Source organism: Periplaneta americana, chromosome 6 (genome assembly GCF_040183065.1).
Source record: "Periplaneta americana isolate PAMFEO1 chromosome 6, P.americana_PAMFEO1_priV1, whole genome shotgun sequence".
NCBI classification, from domain to species: domain Eukaryota; kingdom Metazoa; phylum Arthropoda; class Insecta; order Blattodea; family Blattidae; genus Periplaneta; species Periplaneta americana.
The window spans coordinates 181,230,421-181,253,897 of record NC_091122.1 but is presented as its reverse complement, the minus strand read 5'-3'; the positions used below and the strand labels follow the sequence as shown (position 1 = coordinate 181,253,897).

General features: G+C 36.8%; 1 protein-coding gene across 4 annotated transcripts in view; it reads left to right on the top strand.

Annotated features, from left to right (window-relative positions):
* The window catches only part of LOC138702092 (uncharacterized), a 42,154-nt gene extending 18,994 nt beyond the window's left edge, over window positions 1-23,160 (top strand). For all 4 annotated transcript variants that reach the window (XM_069829649.1, XM_069829652.1, XM_069829651.1 and 1 more), the window contains exons 2-6: window positions 8,749-8,927; window positions 10,701-10,882; window positions 13,272-13,454; window positions 16,825-18,283; window positions 22,537-23,160. In XM_069829649.1, the coding sequence (XP_069685750.1) occupies window positions 8,749-8,927; window positions 10,701-10,882; window positions 13,272-13,454; window positions 16,825-18,283; window positions 22,537-22,928 (2,395 nt within the window). In that variant the 3' untranslated portion in view covers window positions 22,929-23,160. The remainder of the gene's footprint in view (window positions 1-8,748; window positions 8,928-10,700; window positions 10,883-13,271; window positions 13,455-16,824; window positions 18,284-22,536) is intronic.
* The last annotated feature ends 317 nt before the right edge of the window (window positions 23,161-23,477 follow it).

Here is a 23,477-nt window from a genome sequence, read left to right as displayed (position 1 = left end):
TTACATTTTCTTCATTTTTGTTCATTTGAATTGATTGGGATGCCGATATTTTAAATCCAAGATTTGGACGGCTATCATTTCGATATACTACTTAATTGTAAAATATATAGGCTATCTTTCAAAATATTATTGCCCATGTCCAATAATGAGTTATTGCGAAATTTTATCTGTGTAATCAGGTTGCCAGTGTAGTATGTCAAGCGTTGTGGAAAGAACGGTGACTTCATTTTCTAAAACATAGGATGTCTTTCAGAATATTATTATTTATGCTGAACAATGACTTCTTGCAAAATTATACTCTATCTGCATTCTGTATATAAAATAAAAAGTAATATATTTAATATGTTCTAAATTTGTTAGATATTATATCTTAAGTCATATTTTAAAAAGCCCTGGTATGATATAAGCGGGCGTACAGCTGTCAAGGGGTAAAAAATGTTCCAATATAAATTGAATTACATACGTATATATTGATTCTTTGGTACGACCGATAGATAAATTTAGGCACACAATGACACCCCAACGATTCAGACTGGGAACAAGGGAATTCTCTAATCACCATCAGCTGTCTCTGAAGTTCAAGTGAAAGCACACATAGGCATGAAATTACGTGAAATGTATGTCAGCACAGCTTCAGTTAAATGTACAGATCTTATAATTATTTTTTCTCTGCCTCTGTACAACGTCACATTTGTGGCGGGGAGGAAAGGAGACAGCAGAAAAATTAATGGTGTTTAATACGCTGACAGCCACGACTAAGATAAAGCACTTGAAATTTAGCGGTAACTGACCGGCAGAGATATATAATTTATTTCAAGAAATAGTCTGCCCAGGCATCCTGGGTTGCCAAAAACACAGAATAACACACATATAAGAATAGTAATGATTACAGTAAGATAGATGAGCCAAATTTAAATGTGAACTAGGAGCTTAAGTTTAAGAAATAATAAATTTGTACATATATTTGTAACAATCACACACTAACGAATAGAAAAGGGGGGGGGTATTATGATATTCCGTATAAATGATTTTTCAGAATTGCCACAGACCCTTTAATGGTTGAAGTAATTATTTTTGGAATGATGTCATGGATTCCAAATGTTTTGATAGTGTTTACAGTTGATCGTGGGATGGTGCCCCTCGCTCCGATCATTAAACCATGTACTTCCCAGGTGCCTTCCATCTGATATTTTTCTCGAAAATACGGAATAGTAGGCTCATAAATTTGTTGTTTTTCTTTGTTGACCTCGGATGGTTGGGTCTGGCTCATCTCAAATCTAACAGTTGGGTCCAGTATAAAGCCTTTACTATTAGTCTTGTCTAGAGCCACGATGTCCGCTCTTCTAATTCCGCCGCCTTCAGACGCAACGCAGTGCACCTCTTCATGGACCTCGAAGGATTTGTTTCTAAGGGCTTGTGCTATTAGTTTTCGGATGTTATGATGGCGTGAATTTCTCAGGAGTTCTCCATGCTGACAGGATCCTAGGACGTGTGCTAAAATATATAATATATAATTTTAAAACAAAGTTGAACGTCAGGCATATGATGAAATATTTTCTTTTCGGTGCCTGATCTACAATTGTTTTAAATTTAGTTAAACCCGGCAGGCATTTGGCTAAGGAGTATTAATTCATGTAAGTGAGAGGAAAGCTTAGTAAAACAATTCGTTTTGGTTGTCTATAGTTGGATTTCCGAAATTTTCTAAAATTTAACAAACAGTTCATTTGAAAACAGAAGCAGAAAGGAAAACCCGGGCAACACCGGGTACTTTCAGCTAGTTCCCTATATTTTCATTATGTTTTATCCACCAATATAATATTGTTTTTGTTTATTTGGTTTTGATTTTCAATATTTCACTTTTAACTTGGTATCGCCCTCTTAAAGATGTTTCACGTTATTTCTAAGATTGTTTTGTAAATTTTTATTTATATTTTATTTTTAGTAGGTTATTTTAGGACGCTTTATCAACATCTTAGGTTATTTAGCGTCTGAATGAGATGAAGGTGATAATGCTGGTGAATTGAGTCCGGGGTCCAGCACCGAAAGTTACCCAGCATTTGCTCATATTGGGTTGAGGGAAAACCCCGGAAAAACATCAACCAGGTAACTTGCCCCGACCGGGAATCGAACCCGGGCCTCCTGGTTTCGCGGCCAGACGCGCTAGCCGTTACTCCACAGGTGTGGACATTTTTATTTTGGTTTCTTTTTTTTTATTCTTATTTCAAATTACAGGATGTAACTGTCTTGTCGGTTGTTTCCTTAGGGCTATCCATCTCCTATCGTTTAAATTACTGCTAAAATGTTTATTAAACATAGCCTAACTCAAAGATAATTATGTTGATCTTTCCCTCTTACAATATCATGAATCACCACGAAGTACTGTAGTATATCCACTGTTTCATTGCCGACAGCCAGACATTCAGTTTTTGCTATATTAATAATTATTTGCCCCCATTTTTTATATTCCTATCCTAGTTTTATGAGAATATAACTTATATTTTCATCTGTTTTTATTAACACATAATCTAATGTTATGATAAATATAATTAAAGAAAGCAAATTACGTCATTAACATTACATAACCTGATGTAGTAATACTAAACATGAATCTGTATATTTATAAAGATATAGACTGCACTAGTGTTAAAAAAGAACATTTGCACTTTTAACACTTAATGTTAAAACTGAAAAAAAAAAACGAACAAAATGTACGGTTTAGTTGAGAAAATGTCAAAAGCTCAACACTTAGAACTGCGTTTCTAACATTCTTCGAAATTAAATGAAATAGAGTGTACATTCTAATAATCTCCATGCCCGTAACAGCATAACCAAAGACATAAAATTAATAACAATAAAGCTCTGTTCTACAGCGTGGCTTGATTGTTTCGTCTGGATAATAACAAAACAATAATCCTTCAACTTAACATAAGAATTTCGTTACTACACAGCCAATTTCAAAATCAATTACTTATATCCGGTGAAAGTACTTTAACGAAAATTGAGAGCTTGTCAACAGAATAATAGCAGGCATTTCCTATTTATTTAGTATTTAGTATTTATTTATTTAACCTGGTAGAGATAAGGCCGTCAGGCCTTCTCTGCCCCTCTACCAGGAGATTCCGACTACAATATCAACAATAAAATTACAATTAGTATTAAATTTACAATTACAATTACAAATAATATTACAGTTAGTATTAAATTTACAATTACAATAAAATCAAAGTACGAAAAGATTACCTGAATAATTAAAGCTAGATAATTTATCATAGAGAAACAAAGAATATTTTATATTTACTGAATTACAATTAAATCTAGAATAACAAAATTGTATAGTGATGAAATTACTGAATATTGAAATATTTTGTCATAGATTAAAGAAACTATTTACAAGTAATCAATTACTGACCAAGTGCCTAGTAAGTTTTCGTTTGAATTCAATTTTATTTCGACAGTCCCTGATGCTAGCAGGTAGCGAATTCCAGAGTCTTGGCAGGGCTATTGTGAAAGAAGATGAGTATGAGGAGGTGCGATGGGATGGTATTGTTAGTATTGTTTCATGACGAGAGCGTGTGTTCAGATTATGGTGGGAAGAAAGATAAGTGAAGCGAGACGACAGGTACGAAGGAATAGAAGAGTTCAAGATTTCGAAGAGAAAGAGAAGTGAATGTAAATTTCTTTTCTTATCTAGTTTAAGCCAACCTATTGCTTCCAGGGATGGAGTAATATGATCATATTTACGAACATTGCTTACAAAACGTACACACAAATTATGAGCACGTTGAAGTTTCATTTTGTTGTCGCTGGAGAGGTCAGTCAGTAAAATGTCCGCATAGTCGAAATAGGGAAATGCAAGTGTCTGCACAAGGGACTTTTTTAAGCAAGAGGGGAGATGAACATTTATCCTTTTTAGCACATGGATAATAGAATATACTTTTCTGCGTTTAATTTCCTCTAGAGTGAATATAATAATAATAATAATAATAATAATAATAATAATAATAATAATAATAATAATAATAATATGACACGAGTTTCATTTACAGAATATTCAAATTTCATTTGCTACTCTACTGGACGTTTTCAATGTATTAAATTAAAAGACGTAACGAAATATCCTACGGGTGCTGCAGTACATAAATATTGGCCCGAGGGGTCAAACCATAACATCAATTTCGCGGTAGGCTATCCGCCATGCATTTTCCGTGCGTTTTATTGTCCAATAATTGAACATGCCTAATCATGCCAACATATTTGCATTCAATACTGATCGGAAATACTGGTTCTTGATGGCAGAGTGTTACGACGTCAGCTTCATCGAGAGCATTCGAACCGTGGCGCAGGTTACGGATAGCGTATTTTATCAGCTGCCTGCGTGAATGGACGCCCGACATTTCCTGGAATTTAGTGGTCGTCAACACTCGGAAATGTATCATAAATTGCGACGCTGGGAAAAACAGTATATAAATCTTTATGTTGGTAAAACTGACGGGACAATCACTGACCAATTACTTCTGGCCGTCGGATGTAACAGATGAGAAGATTCCACTTAACATTTACTCATAGCCTACACATTTTATTAATGCTGCCGTCTTCGTTAATTTGCTGTCGGACAGATCTGGCACCGGATTCGAACCCGCTTTGGGCAGAATTTGTCCGAGTTTATTGAAAGGTTAGGCGTCATGTTGGTCACCGTAGTTCCGCCACATACGAAGGGTGTGACGCTAAAACTCTTCGATAGTTAAAATAACATTACGGAAAAAAAAAAGTAATAAGAGCGATTGTAGATATAAAGGAAATACTAAGCGAAGACAAGACAATATCAGAGGAAAGAAGGGAAAGGAACATTAACATGGATGGTGGAACCATCGAAAGACAAGAAAAGACATGGCATAACAGGACAAGATCACACCGTACCAGATAGATAGATTGTAAGGATTTATCAATAGATTATACAAGGTGAATCATAATTATGTTCTATAAAGTACTGCAGAATATTCTATACACCAAAACAAACACATTTTGTCATATAAACGTATAGCCGATACTGCATTGTTATCAAGCTATGGCAACATTGCGTTATTTCTAAGTTAGTCTACCAATTACCCGTGCCTAAAATCGTAACTATCTTGTACCTAGTGAATAGTCTACGGAAAGCAGAATGTTTTCTTCAGTAGCAGCAGTTCTGCGACTTCGCGGTCTATTGGCATTGTCCATCACAGGTGCAAAGAGCGTATTCCGAATCTTAGCGCTGAGCAATCCGATGGCATCACGGTGTTCCGAATTCCACCGATGGCTTCATTGATGCTCCACCGGTGTCGCACCGGTGTCATCAGCTTGCAGAGGTGGTGGCAGTCTCCATCAGCCGCCATCAGTGAATCTGATTGGTTCTTGTATAGTGCGGGAATTAGCAGACGAATGACATCGTGCACTGTTGTGTCATGGCGGTGTGTTCTGCTGTATTGTTTGTAATGAGCACAACGTAAAAACAATATGTTAATGGCTTATGAGCGAACATGTCAACGGACCAGTTATTACTACCGGTTCAAGAAATAAATTGTTCATGCTATCTTTTCTTTGAACGAGATGGCAGTACGGAAATTTCGCAAAATTTTGCTAGCGTAGCACAGACAACAACTTATACAGTCGCCATGACAGCCATCGATCCTTCCAGCAGTTTTGTTCCTATTTCGCTGCAGCGTGACGTCATTGTTGTCCACCGGTCCGGTGAGATTCGGAATACGCTGAAAGCGACCTGTTTCCCTAAGGCGACATTCCACTGCTACAAAATATGTTTTTGCAATTGGGTGTCGTCGGTCAGGAAAACGTTCAGCGTAGATACGAGCAGCAGCAGAATTGTTTTTACTTCACCGTAAATCAAAATCACATCACTGCTTGTGTATGGTTCCCCCATTCTGTAATAGTTCCAACTGTTATATTATGCAATTCAGTAAAGTAAAAATAACACTAATCTCAGTTACAATACTCAACATCATGAATCAACAAAACATCACCATGACTACAAGACATGGCCAACTATGAACCACAAAACAACACCGACTGTTAGTTCCGATTTTAGCCACGAGTAATTGGTAGACTAGCTTTGAAATAACGCAGTGTTGCCATATCTTGATAACAATGCAGTATCGTTTCTTAGTTTCATTTTGGTTTCATTTTGGATAGTTTCATTTTGGTTTCATTTTGGAGATGCCGATAAGCTCACTGTATTATAATATCAATTTTTTTGTTTTCCACCTGTGCTTATCTTAATATTTGGATTTATGAACGTTTTCGACACTTGGTGTGTGTCATCTTCAGATATGGGGCCTATGTCATTGTGTGTTGTGAAGACCTAGTTTTTTAATTATGTTGTGGATTGTTCACTTGTGTATGGCCTTTCATGATTTCTTAGTTTACTATAGGCAGTATGTGGTTGGTTATTGTGATGCTGTTAAGTTCTATCAATTGCAAAACCCGTATAGGACAATAAAATTATGTTAAAACATTATAACACATAATTATAAACAAATAAAACAAATAAATATATACACTATAAAACACTGTATGCACTATATTACTTTTTCACATATATGGTTGGCTGTGTTGGCCTGTTGTATCGTCAAAATTGGGTTACTTTACTGTTCTTGGTAAGATATTATAATGCAGTATCGGCTATACGTTTATGATAAAATATGTTTGTTTTGGTGTATAGAATACTCCGCAATAGTACATAATTACGACACATACTGTATGTATTAATCGACAAATGTATGAATGAGTGGCTGGATTGATAAATAGGTCGATAGTTGAGACATAAGCGAATGCTTTGACAGATGAAGAACTGATTGATAAATGAATGTATTGATCGGTCATTGATTAATTAATAAATCGATAGTTGTTGAACCTCATAAGTGACACCAATAATGTATCACTAATTAGGAAGCTAAGCCACGAGATAATGGTGTAGGGTGGCCAGTTTCTTTTCCCCTCCATTGCATACATCGCTGACTAGCAGGAACGAAACTTGTTGCCCGATGAAACAGGTTAGCTATTCCTTGACAATAGATACGTCTTTGTTTACATGCGCGTGGGTAGTCATGGTCAGCGGTGAAGAGGGACAGGCACAGACCACAGATTTCCGCATGCAATACATTCACTGCCTCTTCTATTTGGAATCATGCATACTTCTACTCCGAATTATCTACTATCGCGCTTTCAACTTGTCACATGTCTTTGAAACCGGCATCAAGCACTTCTTTCTATCCCTCATCACAGAACGTCTTTATACTCATCCTCCTACACTGTAGAAATACCTCGCCTCTGGAATTCGTTACCTAATGACGTCAGGGACTGCCGGACTTTGGACAATTTTGTCTTATTTAATGGTTTTTGTAGGTATTGCTAGAAGTGTTGATTTGTTTTTTTTTTTACTCTAGATTAAAATTGCAAGTTTCTTGTTTATGTTCGTTAATTAACTAGGATAAAATTAATTATGATACTTAATCACTCATTTAAAGTTTGTGTGACTGCAACCTGTGTATATTTTTGTGTGGCTTTACTTTGTTTATAGTATGATTTTTTATTTCTATTATTGTATTTGTATTTCTGGTGGTGTGAAATAGAAGGCCTGATGGCCTTAACTCAGCCGTGGCGAAAATGTGACTCACGAGCACACTGTGGCTCGCAATGATAGCTATGCATTTCTCTTGCTTCCTACCTCCCCCATCCCCCACCCTCTTACTCACTGGAGTCAAACTCCGTTCCATTTGTATTTGTCTCTGACCTGCGAGTGGCGTATCGTCGCAATGTCTCTCTCGAAACCATGTACCTCTAAAAAAACGAAAGTTCCAAGTAGGATTGGAGGACGCATTTTTTCCTGTCAATATGATGAGAATATTAAATGTATGATTTGTTCACAAGTATTACGAGGAAAACGGTTGTATAACATAAAACGGCATTATACTACATGTTACTGATGAAACATTAAAAGGTTAAGTATTATTATTATTATTATTATCATCATCATCATCATCATCTTACGGTAGTACGTCGACAGAAGATGTACGAATAATGAGGTTAGATCTTCAATTTAAACTCACAGATTTACAATGTGATGTTAAATGAAAGCTAGATGTAAGGATTTGACAAATGTTGAACTTTTCAAATCTTTGCCAAAAAATAGATATTCGAAGCTTCGTTCTTTCGCTTGCTCTTTTGAAGCCATGTTCACTACAACTTACATTTTGTGAAACATTATTTTCAACAATGAAAATAGTAAAAACCAAATTTAGATCACGACTGACAGACAAATATTTTCGTGATCAACTACGACTGGCAGTAAGTGACATAATTCCTGATTTTGAAACTCTGTCGCAGAGACATTCTGAAGACAGTTAATTTTAGGTTGTGATAATGTGTCCTATGTTTTCTTGTTCATTTCTTTCTTCGTTACACGTACTAAAAATTAGTTTGTAGTCTTGTACTGTAGCTATAAAATTATATTTAAGTGCTTGACGTAAGGAAAATGAAAATCCGTTAATAAGTCACACAGTTGCTTCACTTCCCCTTCGGGTGTCCGCCTCCCTCCATAGGTGCAGGTTACACAGTGGCTCGGCGCAGGATCACATTTTCCCACGGCTACCTTAACTACACCAGAATGAATGAATGAATGAATAAGCTGTTAAAACCTGCACAGCTATATTAGTTCCACCCTGTATTAATCAGTTTGTTCTCCGTTGCTTGTGGCAGGTACAGGAGCGCTAAGCGACTTCGAGGCAGCCGGTCACAGCTACGCGAGATGGCCTCCAGGGGGCACTGGATGCTGCGCCAGGTGCAGGAGTTCATGGACCTCGCCAACCACTTGTACACGTTCCTCGCCTTCCTCTCGGCCTGCTTCCTCGTGCCGGGCACCATCGTCCTCTACGGCGGTAAACATCCTCGTGTTGTGATTGTGTTCATAGTTCAGCAGGAAACGGGTTTGGCTGAAGTAAATGCCGTCGGCCTTCCACTGTTATACAGGGTGTAACAAAAAAGTACGTCAAAACTTTAGGGCAGTGGTTCACAAACTTTCTGAAGGCGCGACCCATTTTTGGAAGAGGCATTTGTTTGCGATCCCCCACTACCGCACGGTACTTAACCCCATTCAAAAATACAAATTACTATAAAATCGAAAACAACGAAAATTTTACTCATAACAGTGGATTCCACTCAATTTATGTTGTGCCGTGTCTGCAAGACGCAAACTTATTTCCCAGAACTCTGGCATCTTAGACTGGCTTTCCTTGCTGATATATTTTTCGAACACTTAGGCTATACACTTTTAGTATTAGTATTTAGTATTTATTTATTTAACCTGGTAGAGATAAGACCGTCAGGCCTTCTCTGCCCCTCTACCAGGGGATTACAACTATAACATGAACAATAAGATTACAATTAATGTTAAATTTACAATTACAATAAAAGTTAAAGTACGACAAGAATACCTGATTAATGAAAGCTAGACATTTTATCATGGAAGTTAAGAACAAATGGTAATGGTACGGTACGCGTCAAAACAAACAGTAGTGAAATTATCACTCATCTGCTGTCCACGTTTCCCTAGCAACGAAATGTTTATTCATTTTGTATCATAGCTTGACAAATTGTGAATTCAGTGTTGTGTTGATTTCTGCAATTATGGTTCTCACAACAAAGGAGAAGGTGTTTATCGTCGAGCATTATTTCCGGTCATACGGAGGGGGGCAGAGCGTAGACTAGTTGTGAATCAAAAGAATACGAGCTTACAAAGGAGATCTTAAATTTTTGGTAGCAGTTGCAAACTCGTATTTATGTAAAATAAGTTTGTGCGAGATTGTGCGTATATTTTGCTTGGTTTCCGCACAAAACCAATCCGCGGAAAGTCTAAAATTCCACATTCAGTATTCCCAACCTAACACACATAACAATTTCCCTCTTCTTACCGCTTAAGTGACATATTGATTTTACTGCTTTAGGCTTTTAACATATTATTTTTAGAGACGTTCAATATAGTAATAATTATAAATTGGAAACTTACCACTGCAATTTCACCTAAATTGCAATGTTAATTATTGTTTTTGAATATTTGCAAAAAATAAGTAAACTCTACAACTCCACTAAAGTTACTGCATTCGTGATGCAAGTAACATTAAGGAAGCCGTGAAAAAATCAACAAGATTCCAGACTCATCATAGACTGGGGGAAAAAAAATACAGATGTATATCACGGCCTGCTGGAGTATAGTAAACACAGAAAATATTTTAAAGCAACAATGTTGAAGATATATATTTTTGTTTTGCAAATTTGCCGTCATTGAACAGAAACCAAGATGGAGATTTCATTGCAACTAATTAGAGATTCCTCTTTCAGGTATGTAATAAACGATCTTCGCACAAAATAATGTACGATAATGAGCAGTATGTTTTCTTTCAATTCTCGGAAATTAAAAAAGCTCAACTACGTTTCGCTATTTCAAACTTTTCCTCGAACATGAAAACTTCAACATACCGCTCTTGTAACGCATATTACTATTCTAGCCTATGACTGCCATCAATACAAAAGCGAGAAATCCCCCTCCTCCGCCTAGGCTACTGGTTGTAGTTAGTTATGCTGGTAAATCCGTAGAAAACCTTGCAATTCTTCCATACTAGACAATAAAAGCCATTGCTGTGTTCTCTCCCCAGTTATGAACTGCACGCGCAGCTTCTGGCTGGGGGTGCTAAAGCGTCTGTTTCCCGGACTGGAGTTCGTGCGCAATGTAACAGTGCGCACCGCGACGGACACCATGCGCAACCAGGGCATCATCACGCTGCTGCTCACCGTCAAGGGCCGCTTCCAGCCCGAACTCATCAAGGCCAGACTACAGGTATATTGCCAGTTTCTGCGCATGCCGCAATTCAATTTGGTTTGAGACGTTGCTAGGCAACGAAGTAACTACACCGGTTGTAGTCTGCGTATAAAATATAGATGTTCCGTTTGGGAGGTCAAAATAAAATCACTATAAATTATATCAGCAGTGATACAAAACTTAAAATTACACAAGAGCTTTGTATCATTCCTTTTACGAACAAAAGAAATCAGATTATCTCTTAGCAACGACTGAATAAAAATGCCATTTACTGCAAGGCAACTAGCTAAATGCACGTGTTGTTTTACAGAATTTGAAAATATTTAACATCAGTTCAGCGTCGTTTTCACTGTAATTGTGGTTTTCAGAGAGGTCCGACTTACAAATTTTAGACGACAGTCTTTAGAGATGGCTATATCATACACAACTTGTCAAATTTATCTAAAACTCTACCGCAACCGCATGAAATGTGTTAGACATTAGCCCACGCGTTGTGACTGTCCAGAAATGGATGGCAAGTAGACACGGTGTTCTGGCAGTCTGGGCATAACCTCACTGAAAAGAAGTTGATGATTTTCTGAACAGCATGTGACATGAACTGGTGAGGCCAATTATGTGGCGTGAAAATTCTCCAGGCCTGACGCCACCCGATTTATGTGCTTGAGGTTCTGTAAAAAATTATGTCTATGTACAGCAGCATAGGAATATTGATTATCTCAAAGCAAAAACTGACCTTATTTTAAAAATTCTGCCCTGTAATATTATATCACACATGACAGGAATTATCCACACGATGTGAATTCTGTTATATATAATTATACGTAAGTTATAATTTGTAAGCCCTCCCATCCTTCTAGTATATATTTGCAAATTACAGACAAATAAACAGAAACCGTTCTCATGTCACAGCGTTTTTATTTTGTATCTTCCCAAACGAATCATCCTGTATTGTATTAACTTTTTTTCCCGGTCATATGTTACGAATACCACATGTTGCATTTATATTGTATTAAATCCATTAGTTCTATTATAAAATTACAACTATTAATTGTAAATAGTATAAAGGTAAAGTAAAGGCAGAGGGTGACTCCCACCTTCACAGACAATCGGCATTTAATGGCAGTATGGATATCAGTCCTACTTGCCCGCCGTCTTTACCCCAAGAAAATGCCCCTGGTACTCATTTCTGTTAGAGGCTGAGTACACACTGGAAGAAAGGATTAGATGAATGGAAAAATCAATGACTCCATCGGGAATCGAACACACGGCCTTCCGGCTGTATATACAGTACCGGTACATTAATAACTGAGTAAAATCCAACCGATATTTTAACAGCCAACAACTTACATAAGACTAACTTAATGCAGCGTTCGATGGTTATTCTTGCTCTTTCTACTTTCTTCCTTCTATCACTATGCACAAACATTTTCTTTTTCTGAGGCACAGTATCGAAATAGTACATTATGCAACGAGCCTATAATGATAGTAATTAAGAAGCGAGTACGGATGTTTATGAAACTCGCTTGCGCTCGTTTCATAATTTTCATACGAGCTTCTTAATTACCATTATAGGCGAGTTTCATACGACTTTTTATGCTCGACCATATTTCTAACTTGAAATTATTCATTTTATTTGTATCTAACTGACCTTGAGCAATACCTCGTAAATTGTGAGATGTGCGCAGACGCGAAAGTATTGATTTTTTCCGAGGAACAGATGTCCACATTGACCTTGACAGCCTATAAGAATCTACAGAGTAAACTAAATATTAACTTTGATATAACATTGAAATTAAATTAGACATTGAAAAACGAGATGACAAATTGAATTTATTTGAATATTATTTACAATTAACGCTAATTATTATAGTAACAGAACATAACCTTCTGCGACAGTATTGGATTTCCAGCCTCCGTGACTTTTCGCTAATTCTCTTTCGACTGCATATCCGAGAATAATCGATACTTGCGGTTTTATAACGGTACAAAGCTGACTTGTCATTGGCGGAGGTTTTATAACGGTACAAAGCTGACTCGTCATTGGCTGAACACCTGTACTTTAATGAGTAGGTATAATTTAATGACATGCATTAAAGGACTGCTACCAAGTGTATAATTACTACATTTCGGCATGGTCGAGCATAAAATAATTATTATATCTAAAATTTCTTGAAACATAAATGTAAGGACTGTCAGAGAACACAATGTTTGCAACATAGGCTGTTGTCAGCTAACCACTCGGATGTACTCCTTCTTAATTTATTAATTGATATGCAAATCTTTTTCGTCCATACTTGGCCATCCTTTCACAGCACATATCTTTGAAAATTTGCTATTCGTATTCTGCAATTATTATAAATCAGGTTTGAGTAATGGTACGAAAATTGAAGCAGTGTTTTGTATACAGGAACAGATAATAGAGAAGCGAAATAAAGACGGGAAGCTGATGTTCCCGCATCTGCAGACTTCGCTGACAACAAAATGGGGTCGATACGCGTGGGTGAAGTCGAATTCATTCTCCCTGGACAACCACCTGCTTGTGGGCAGCGGCTTCTTCCGTGGCAGAATTGTCAACGACTTAAACATACAGGTAAGACTTCATTCTTTAGTCACTGACTCGAGATCTTCAACCAGAAACTAAAAATATATGCCTTAAAAGAGTCAGTGTACCATCAGTGCAGAACATGACAATAACTCTGAGCACGGGAATCATTGTCAAAGCAGTGACGTAGCACGCCTGCACAGGTAGAAGTGTGCAGAGTTTAACGTTCATAATTCAATAAAGTACCGTCTGCATTCACTTAATGGCACTTCTACTATTACTGACATTTTGCTACTGATAAGTCGAAATAACAAAAAAGTATGCCACGAAGATGACATAATTACACTTTCCATTATACAGATTTTTTTTTCATTATAAAGATAGCTTTAGGCCTACAAGACATGAAAATATGCAATGGAAAAAAGAATAGCATGGTTTTCGGTGGGAAATACACTATGAGAAGTAAAATATTTTTTTACTTACATACTTAGTTACTTATTAATTTACTTGCTTATGTATTTATTTATTTATTTATTTATTTATTTATTTATTTACTTATTTAGTTGCTTGCTTGCTTACCTGTTTGTTTGTTTGTTCGTTTATTAATTAATTAATTTATTAATTTATTTATTAATTTATTAATTAATTAATTTATTAATTTATTTATTTATTTATTAATTTATTTATTAATTTATTAATTAATTAATTTATTTATTAATTTATTAATTAATTAATTAATTTATTTATTTATTTATTTATTTATTTATTTATTTATTAATTTATTAATTTATTTATTAATTTATTTATTAATTTATTAATTTATTTATTAATTTATTAATTTATTTATTAATTAATTAATTAATTTATTTATTTATTTATTTATTTATTAATTTATTTATTAATTTATTAATTTATTTATTTATTAATTTATTAATTAATTTATTAATTTATTTATTAATTTATTAATTAATTTATTTATTTATTTATTAATTTATTTATTTATTTATTTATTTATTTATTTATTTATTTATTTATTAATTAATTTATTTATTTATTAATTTATTTATTTATTTATTTATTTATTTATTTATTTATTTATTTATTTATAATCTGAAGGAGTTAAAGTCATAGGCCTCCTCTACCACACCACCAGAATACAAATAGGTTTATTTTGAAAACAAATGCAGAGAAGAAGAAGAAGTAAATAGGAAATAGAAATAAAATTACAAATACAAAAAACATAAATGCAAAAAAGGGGAGAAAAAAATACAAGTACAAAGATAAGATGACAACAGGCACAAAAAAGTAATAATATAATATACTGTTTGTCTAATATATTTAGTGATTGAAGAAAGTGACAAAACATCTCAAAATAAGTAACTGGTTGTACAAATTTGAAGAGAAACAAAACGGTAACAATTTCGGAACATTTGTAATAAACTTACAATAGGCCTATTCAGTTTACTGCATTGTACTCTACGCAGCAAGAAGATGCTTACTAAGTGTTAACAATATAATTATCAGGACAAGTTAGTAAGTGGAATTATACCTACTTAGGTTGCATTCTATCTTACGAAGCCGAGAAAGATATGCCAACAAAAATAACAAAATTGACTAAAGCAACGAGTGTTACAAATCAAATGTTCACAGACAAATAAGATTACGTATCTACAATACAAGATTAATATTGGAATATTATGTGAGTAAGAGGCCTCGACCATGAAAAGAAAAAAACAGATGAAAGAAGATTATAGAGTTCAGAAATTCGATTCATCAGGCGAATAGCTGTGTATACTTGGCTCGGAAACATGACGGCCTCTCTTCTTGGAATTGTGTAATCCCTCATAAACCCCCATCCTCTACTCAACCCCTAGCCGCGTGGCAGAAATACAATAGAGCCCAGCATTGCCAAATCTAACAGCCATTGCCTTTACCTGATGGCTTTCACCCGTTCTCAGTGTCTTTGTCGACGTGTTGTTTTATACCGTTGTGCGCCTCAATATGTCTAATTTATTCCGGCCATGATTAATGAGTGTTGGAGCAGATGATCCGCAGCCAGGCCTCCTGATACACCTGAAGATCACGACAAGAACAACAAATAACACCGTCGAAGAAAACAGAGTATCTTATTTGCAGAGGAGCGTAGCTAAGAAAACAAAGTGTTAAAATTGTGTCTAACGTTAGAAATTCTATCCATAAAGTAATCGAAAGTTCAGGCAATTTAATAAGTATACATCTTAATCACTTAACATCGGACGCAACAGGCGGAGTTGGATATATGGGCATAGAAATTAAGAATTACGGTTCACCAACTAAAGAGAAAATAAACAAATTAAAACAGAATTCGGTAAGATAGACGATTTTATACGTGATTTACTTCGCCGAACAGTATGTGAACAGTACGCGAAAGAGATATCGCCAACAGCAACACCGTCCTTAGCAACCTAAATAATGACATTATTCACAGCAGTGCTTAAAAGTTTTCTAACTTACAGCAGTGAATTAAATGTTTTTAAATCACTCTCTACATAACAACCAACATATTAGCATTAATTAAAATGAATGTAAATGAACTTCTTCGCCAACAACACATTACAAAGAAAATCCCTACAATTTAAAATTAAATTTACATACTAGTAATGAATAAAATATTGTATAGCACACTAGAGTAAACAGATTTTATACGTTCGTGGAAATTATCACCCAAGGCGAAGCTGATAAAATCTAACTTTACTCTTTCGTACTATAAATTCTATAACTATTCAATGATCACAGTTTCAGAAAATTTTACCGGCGCAACATTCTTAATTAAGTATAAAATTCTGGAACTTTAATAACGTGAGAATTTAACACTTATTATAGAATTCTGCATTTTTTTGTTTATTTAGGCAAAACATGTTAGTGAAAATATAAATATAAAGTGTTTTTAAAATAAGTTTGTTCATTTTCATACCAATTTTGTTTTAGTAATTATAAATTAAGATATATATTTACTAAGATAATATAGTCTTTCTAAAATCGCGGTTTCACGGAACACAGTTTGAAAAACGTTCGCAAATCACAATGACTTCAAGAATTGGCAACTCGGCTAAGGGTTTATCCCTTGCGCGTGCCTGCAGTTAACTGGTGAAGGGGATGAGGGAAGGTCGTCATGTTTTCGTGCGAAGTATACTATTCATTACATGATCAGGAACGAGATGAAGAAAAATGTAATGAATTAAAAGTAGAAGCAATGTCAGATTTTATACAAAGATATCGGAATAATTGTAATAGCTGTTTTCAAAGAATGCTACGTCATGTTAATTTTTGTCTTTATTGGCTGTTTTACAAGACTGTTCTTCTCAATGGCTGTTTTAAAGCATACTACGTTACGTTAACAATTTTTGTTCTTAATGTTTGCTAATCAATCCACTTGCAGGAGTACGTGAGCGACATCGTGTCCAAGTACTTGCCACCTGAGCTTCCGCCCTGGCAGATCAGTCTCATCCCGAGCTATTTGGGTCAAGAGGAGCGCTTCTACTTCCTGATTCGCATCCATCACCTGCTGCTGTCAGAAGAAGGCCTCGGCCTGGGAGACCTGCTGCTCATCGGGCCTGACCGACCGAACGTGTTCAAACGACGCCTAAACGAGGACGACGAAAACCCCATAGAAGAGCCTCTGCCAAACAGTCCTCTCACAGAACTGTTCCCCACACCGGTAGCAATCCCCAAACTGTACAACAGCATACGTGACGTCATAAGCAACGGCTGGAACCAGCTGGTATCTCTGTATGACCCAGTGGAGAACCCAGAAATCTTGAAATCTTCCCCAGGAATTCAGGTGTGTGCGGCTGTCACGTTCATAACAGGAGTGTCCATACTGAAGGAGTTGTGGTCACTGACAAGGAAGGACATGTCGGTCTTCAAGAAGATAATTAACATAAACCCGACCATTACGACAGAAGTCGAGCGACGTCAGTGCACACCTCAGTTCATCAGTTCAAGCATACTCAACTCGCTGAGTCCGAAACAACTTATAGTGTGCGGCTTCAGCTTCTTCTGGTGTATCAGCTACACTTGTACGATAACCGTGCCCCATATCATAGTCTGCGAAGTAAGAGCACTCGTGCTACGGGACAAGAACTTCGGTTACTCGAAATCAATAACCGAAATGACGTTCAACTACTGTGCAATGATCATTGCAGCCATCAAAGAGTTCTTCAATTTGGCGAACATCGTCTACACTGCTCCGAGAATGTTGATAGAAGAGCTGGTGGTCTCCCATCGCGACCCGATGCACCAGCTACAGACTGTTTCACTGTGTGGCCGAAAAGTAGTGGCTTGGACCGACCCGATACCTCTGGACACGATTCGTAAAATCGGCACCTCGATCGGAGCTTCCACTAGTGAGATTGTGATAAGTGCTGTTTCCGGTGCGATGAGAGAATACTTCCGCCAGTTCGGTCTAACAGTGCCCGGCTCTGTTCTCGCCACAGCTAGGTACTTCCCGCTAGAAAGTCTGATGCAAACGTCCAGGGGGATAGATGACAGCCCAGGACCGCCTTCAGGTCGAGGACTTCTGTGTCTCGCTTTACCGACTTCTCCAATTTATGAAGATGGCAAAGAGAGCGTTCAAGAGATACAACGGATACTGGCCGAGGCCCGTAGGAAGCAGCCGGCCATTTACGAAGCGTCTCTCTGGCAACTTGACGGCGGTTATATCACCAGACTCTTGCCTTCATTGGCAGTTCGGATTATACTAAATTATTTGTCCAGAAGATATGCTGTCACTCTGACGGAAGTGGCTCCAGAGGCAACGGATGAGTCCCGTAAAAGACTAATTTGGGGTCAGGAAATTGAGAGCGCCCTGTACTGGAGAACTCCGCAGTCAAATATATGTGAGTACGATTTTCTTAAGTAACTAATGACTCTCACTTGGAAATATTTTTAAATACCTAACTGTACCATAAGGGGGTTCGTCCACATTTATGGAGTAACGGTTAGCGCGCCTGGCCGCGAAATCAGGTGGCCCTGGTCGGGACAAGTTACCTGGTTGAGGTTTTTTCCGGGATTTTCCCCTCAACCCAATATGAGCAAATGGTGGGTAACTTTCGGTACTGGACCTCGGACTCATTTTGCCGGCATTATCACCTTCATCTCATTCAGACGCTAAATAACCTAAGATGTTGATAGAGCGGCGTAAAATAACCTACTAAAAATTAAAATAAAGGGGTTCTTTCTTTTGTCCTCTTCTTGCTGGATGTTTTTGTGACGGGGAGGATGTGTAGGTAATGGTGGGGATGAGTTTGTGAGTACTGTATCGAAAAGAGGTCCGTTTTGAAATTCAGTTGACACAACACCACCAATTATAAGCACAGCACCTACACATCCTCCTCCCCCACAAAGAAACCCGGTAAGAAGAGGCTTGAAAACTCGCAAAATCTCGCTAGAAGTTTGATAATGATGGAAACCACGCCGAAACTAGTCACAATATCCCTTCAGTCCCATGGTTCGAAGGGGATCTATGCGAAGATTTTGTAAAGTGCAATATTTTTTATAACTTAAATTATTTCAAAGATAATGTATTCAAGTATTGCACACACACACACAAATAAGTATTGAAGGAATGAGTCCTATAATTTTGAAGAAAATGTATTAATAATTGACACATTTATGCTATTTTTTTTTTTTTTTGTGAAACCATTAAAGTCATAAGGAACATTTTCTCAAAACCTACTGCTGTTATGAACTTGCATTTTTTTTTCAGTGATTATTGGGATGCTATTAAAGAATCTTATGGGACAGAATTTGTCTAGATATCTTAAATTGTAAGATACATTTTTTTCCTATGAGTATAGGCCTATTTACGAAAAAATTAACTTTTTCAAGCATGTAAGTCTGAATATTTTCACTCTTAACTTACTTACGCAAAAACTGTTCCACAGAAATGTCCACTGTAGTGTTTAAAACAATTATTGTGCCAAATTTCATGTAAATAACTCCAACGGTTTAGGAGAAAATCTCCATTCCGTATACTAAAAAGTGTAAGTTACGAAAAATTGAAAAACAAAAACGTTCTTACTAAATAAAGATATGAAAACTTGACCAAAAAGAAAAGGTTTCCTCCTTTATTTATGACAAACAGGAAATGCGCTGATAGTCATGTCACCACAGCCATCTTGAATCAAACAGCAAAACGCTGTAAATGTTTTTCGGTACAGACTAAAAAAAACACGACATTTAACACGAGTAAGTCCACTAGTTCATCAATTAAAAAAACTGTTAATTTTCTGCAATTCTGCACTTCACGAAGGGAGCGTAGGGGCTATTCCATCTCAAATCGACCGAAATATAGAGAAAATTGATCTTGCAATTTTTAAATACAATTAAACTTTTTCTGTCCGTAGACAACTATGATACAATGCTTTGTGCAAAGTTTGAGGCATCAGAACTTCATAGTGTTTAAATTAAAAATATTTTAATTTATCGTATTTTCATAAAATTAGCAACTTTAAACTGTTGTGGCTCCGAAACCCTTTCACCCAATGATCAAAATCATGGTTTATTTTGATGCTGAAAAGTTAAAGTTTATATTGACATGTAAACAGTTTTTCTTACTTTTTATGGAAATGGAGAAATTTAGATTTTTCTTAATTAAGACACCTTTGCCCACGAAAAAATATTTTTAAAATATATGGTTAGATTCCGCATTGAAAGTACAAATAAACACATATTTTTTACTGGTGCAACGTTAATAAGAAAGTATTGAAAAATCAAATAAAGAAAATAAATAGTACGCGCGTAAGGTAACCAGCTGACTGAGGCGGGAGCTAGCCTAGGCAAGCAAGGCCAGGAGAAATAAACACGTGATGTTTCGTGTAGCATAGCTGGGCTAGCTTTATCACAAGTTTTCATAAACACAGGAGTAAAATGACGCCCAATGCTCGCTTATCTTCATCTCTCGGCTAGTGTGTTCTGTGTTGCGCCTTTCAAGTCTAGGCGTGTGAAATTAGTTTATTTAATACCCCCGAAACTTATTGCCGTGACACTAAGCAAACAATGCCGAATCCCTCTTAATAATGCAAGGTTTTTTCTCAATATTTTTTTACATTTTTACAAATGGGCAAAAAGCCTAAAAGTAAGTAAAATCAGATTATCTGTCTCTCTGTGTACAATAAAAATAAGGATTACTTCTTATCATAACCTACCAAATGTCAGCTTCAAAATGAGCTCTCGTTCAATGTTCTGCAGTAAGCGGTTCCAGAGTTCTGAGCGCTGAAAGAGGCTTGTTTTTTTTTTTAATGCGCTAAATTTGTCGCTCAACAACACGAAAACCGTTTGACTTTCCATAGTATATTTTTGCAAATGCACTCTCCTCAGCACCTTGCGAGGTTTTCTTACTGATCGATTTCATATGGAATAGCCCGTAGCCCTGTGCATAATAAAACAAAAATAATTTTTAGATGCATTTGTAATTTGAATATAGACATGAAACTTGGGGAATATATTCTTAACATATCAAACTAATTAAGTACGAGGAAAATTCGTACCGGCACCGGGAATCCAACCCAGGACCTCTCAGCTGTGCGCGCTGAGTGCTCTTAACCAACTGAGCCATGCCGGGACACGATCCACGACGCCGGCCGAACTCCTCTCGTAGTATTATGTTATGTTACGGCCTTACTAGCTGCACTTAAGACGATGCACGTCATATATATATACAGGAGCGCATATTAAATGACTTTATGGCCATATTCAACAACAGTTTCTGAAAACTGTTAACATTATATATGTATCGAATATGAATGAGGTCTCGCCCACCTCATTGCTTATTACATGACTAGTGTGAACTAGTCGGTTAGTTTTATTACCATTAAGTATGAGAAACATTCGTACCGGCACCGGGAATCGAACCCAGTTGGTTAAGAGTACTCAGCGCGCACAGCTGAGAGATCCTGGGTTCGATTCCCGGTGCCGGTACGAATTTTTCTCGTACTTAATGGTAATAAAACAAATCGACTAGTTCACACTAGTCATGTAATAAGCAATGAGGTGGGCGAGACCTCATTCATATTCGATACATACATCAAACTAAATTATGAACTTAGTTTTTAAAAAATCTACTTTTTGATGCAAAATGGCGTACATCAACCTTTAACACAGTAGGGGAGACTGTTGTACCTTTAAACACTTTTCACATTTTATTTTTTTTTAATTTAGGTAAATAAAATTTTTTAAATGAAAAAATGCTTGAAATAATTACTGAAGATTCCTTTACAACTTCCTGTATGTATTTTCCTGTTTTACAGATCTATTAAGGATGGAAAAAATAAAATGAAGGGATATGTAATGTGTTCAAAGGTACAACAGGATCATGTACCTTGGAACATTCCCTCTTGTAAGTTGGAACACATGGAATATAGGTGGGAATATAGCTGTAAAAACTGACAATCATATTTAAAATGTATTTGCAGTCATAAACTAGAGCAGGCTTCTCTGATTTAGATTTTATTTCCTGGAGGAGCAATAACTGCTTCAACACCCTTCTTCAAGGCATCCGAATCAATTGGAGACCTCTTTAATTCCAGACTTCCTTCGTGACATGACCTTAAAATAAAATAAAAACAAAAACCGATAGTATCGTGTAATTTGGAATATGTTCCATGGTACAAGATGTTTTGTGTTCAAAGGTACAAGAGGGTGCACTTTTAAACAAATACGGCTCCGAAAACAAAGAGAGTCAAATAAATCATGCAAATTAAAATATGTTATTATTCACTAGATGATAGGGAACACACCGTACTTGATAGATAGTAACAAATACAATCTGGTTTTGTGTTAGAAAACATACATCAATGAACGAAATGTTTACTTTTGGTTCTAAAAAAATTCTTTTGTCCACGGAACTCACACTTTGCAATAAATCAAACTGAAACTACGACCAGAGCTACTTAGCGGCTTTCTCTACAATCTACTTCAGTTTGAGTCCTCTAGGTAGCAGCAAGAATTAAAAAACAAAAAATGTTCACAGGTACACTATGCTAAAGGTACAACAGTCTCCCTTACTTTATTTAAAGTTGTTCATTTAACACACCATTAGTAAGTTCTTTCCTTACTTCCAAAACGAGTAAGGTGCCCTTCTGTTACGCAGGTCTGGCGCTCACCCTCATGAACTACGGGGACTGCGTGCGTCTGGCCGTCATGTCCGACGCCATGATCGCCCCCCAGCACAGCGTCATCACCACTAGCTTCATGCAGCAGGTGTACCAACTGGCGGCGCAGGCGGGAGTGCCTCGAGACCGCAACGGTGCGTCTTCCAGCTCGCAGGTGTACCAGCCCAACATTCCTCCGGAGCCGACGGAGCACAACTTCAGCTCCAACACGTCCGTGTCCTCGGCGTCGGAGGAGCTGAGGCGGCTCACCACCAGCTCCCCGGAGCTCAACGCCTCCACGTCCTCTGGGACTTCGCGGTCCGTCAGTCCTGAATCGGGTCTCTGTGCGCACACCTTGAACGAGGAAACCATCTTCCCCTTCACGGACTAGACTTCTTATTCGAAGAAGGAAGGAATCTCTGGATAATTCAGCTCTCCAGAGGACACCGGGTGCACCGAAGTCTGCCTCAAGCCGCGTCTGATTTTTGTGTAACTGACTCTTCTAGGTTTTTACTTTCAATAACAAACTACAACATTTTCAATTAAAACGATATAGCATTCAATTTGAAACCACTATTTGATTGTGTATTTTGAATTACAAGACACATTTTATTATAGCTATAGCTCTTATGCCTGTTATTTCAATTAAAATCCCATTTTCATCTCCACTTCCCCTCTACTGCAGCGTCGACCTGATTGGCGAGTTGTTATAGCGCTGACCTTCTATGCCTAAAGATGCGGGTTCGATCCCGGGCTAGGTCGATGGCATTTAAGTGTGCTTAAATGCGGTAGGCTCAGTCAGTAGATATACTGGCATGTAAAAGAACTCCTGCGGGACAAAATTCCGGCACATCCGGCGACGCTGATATAACCTCTGCAATTGCGAGCGTCGTTAAATAAAACATAACATTTAACATTTATATTGCAGTGCAGGGGAGGT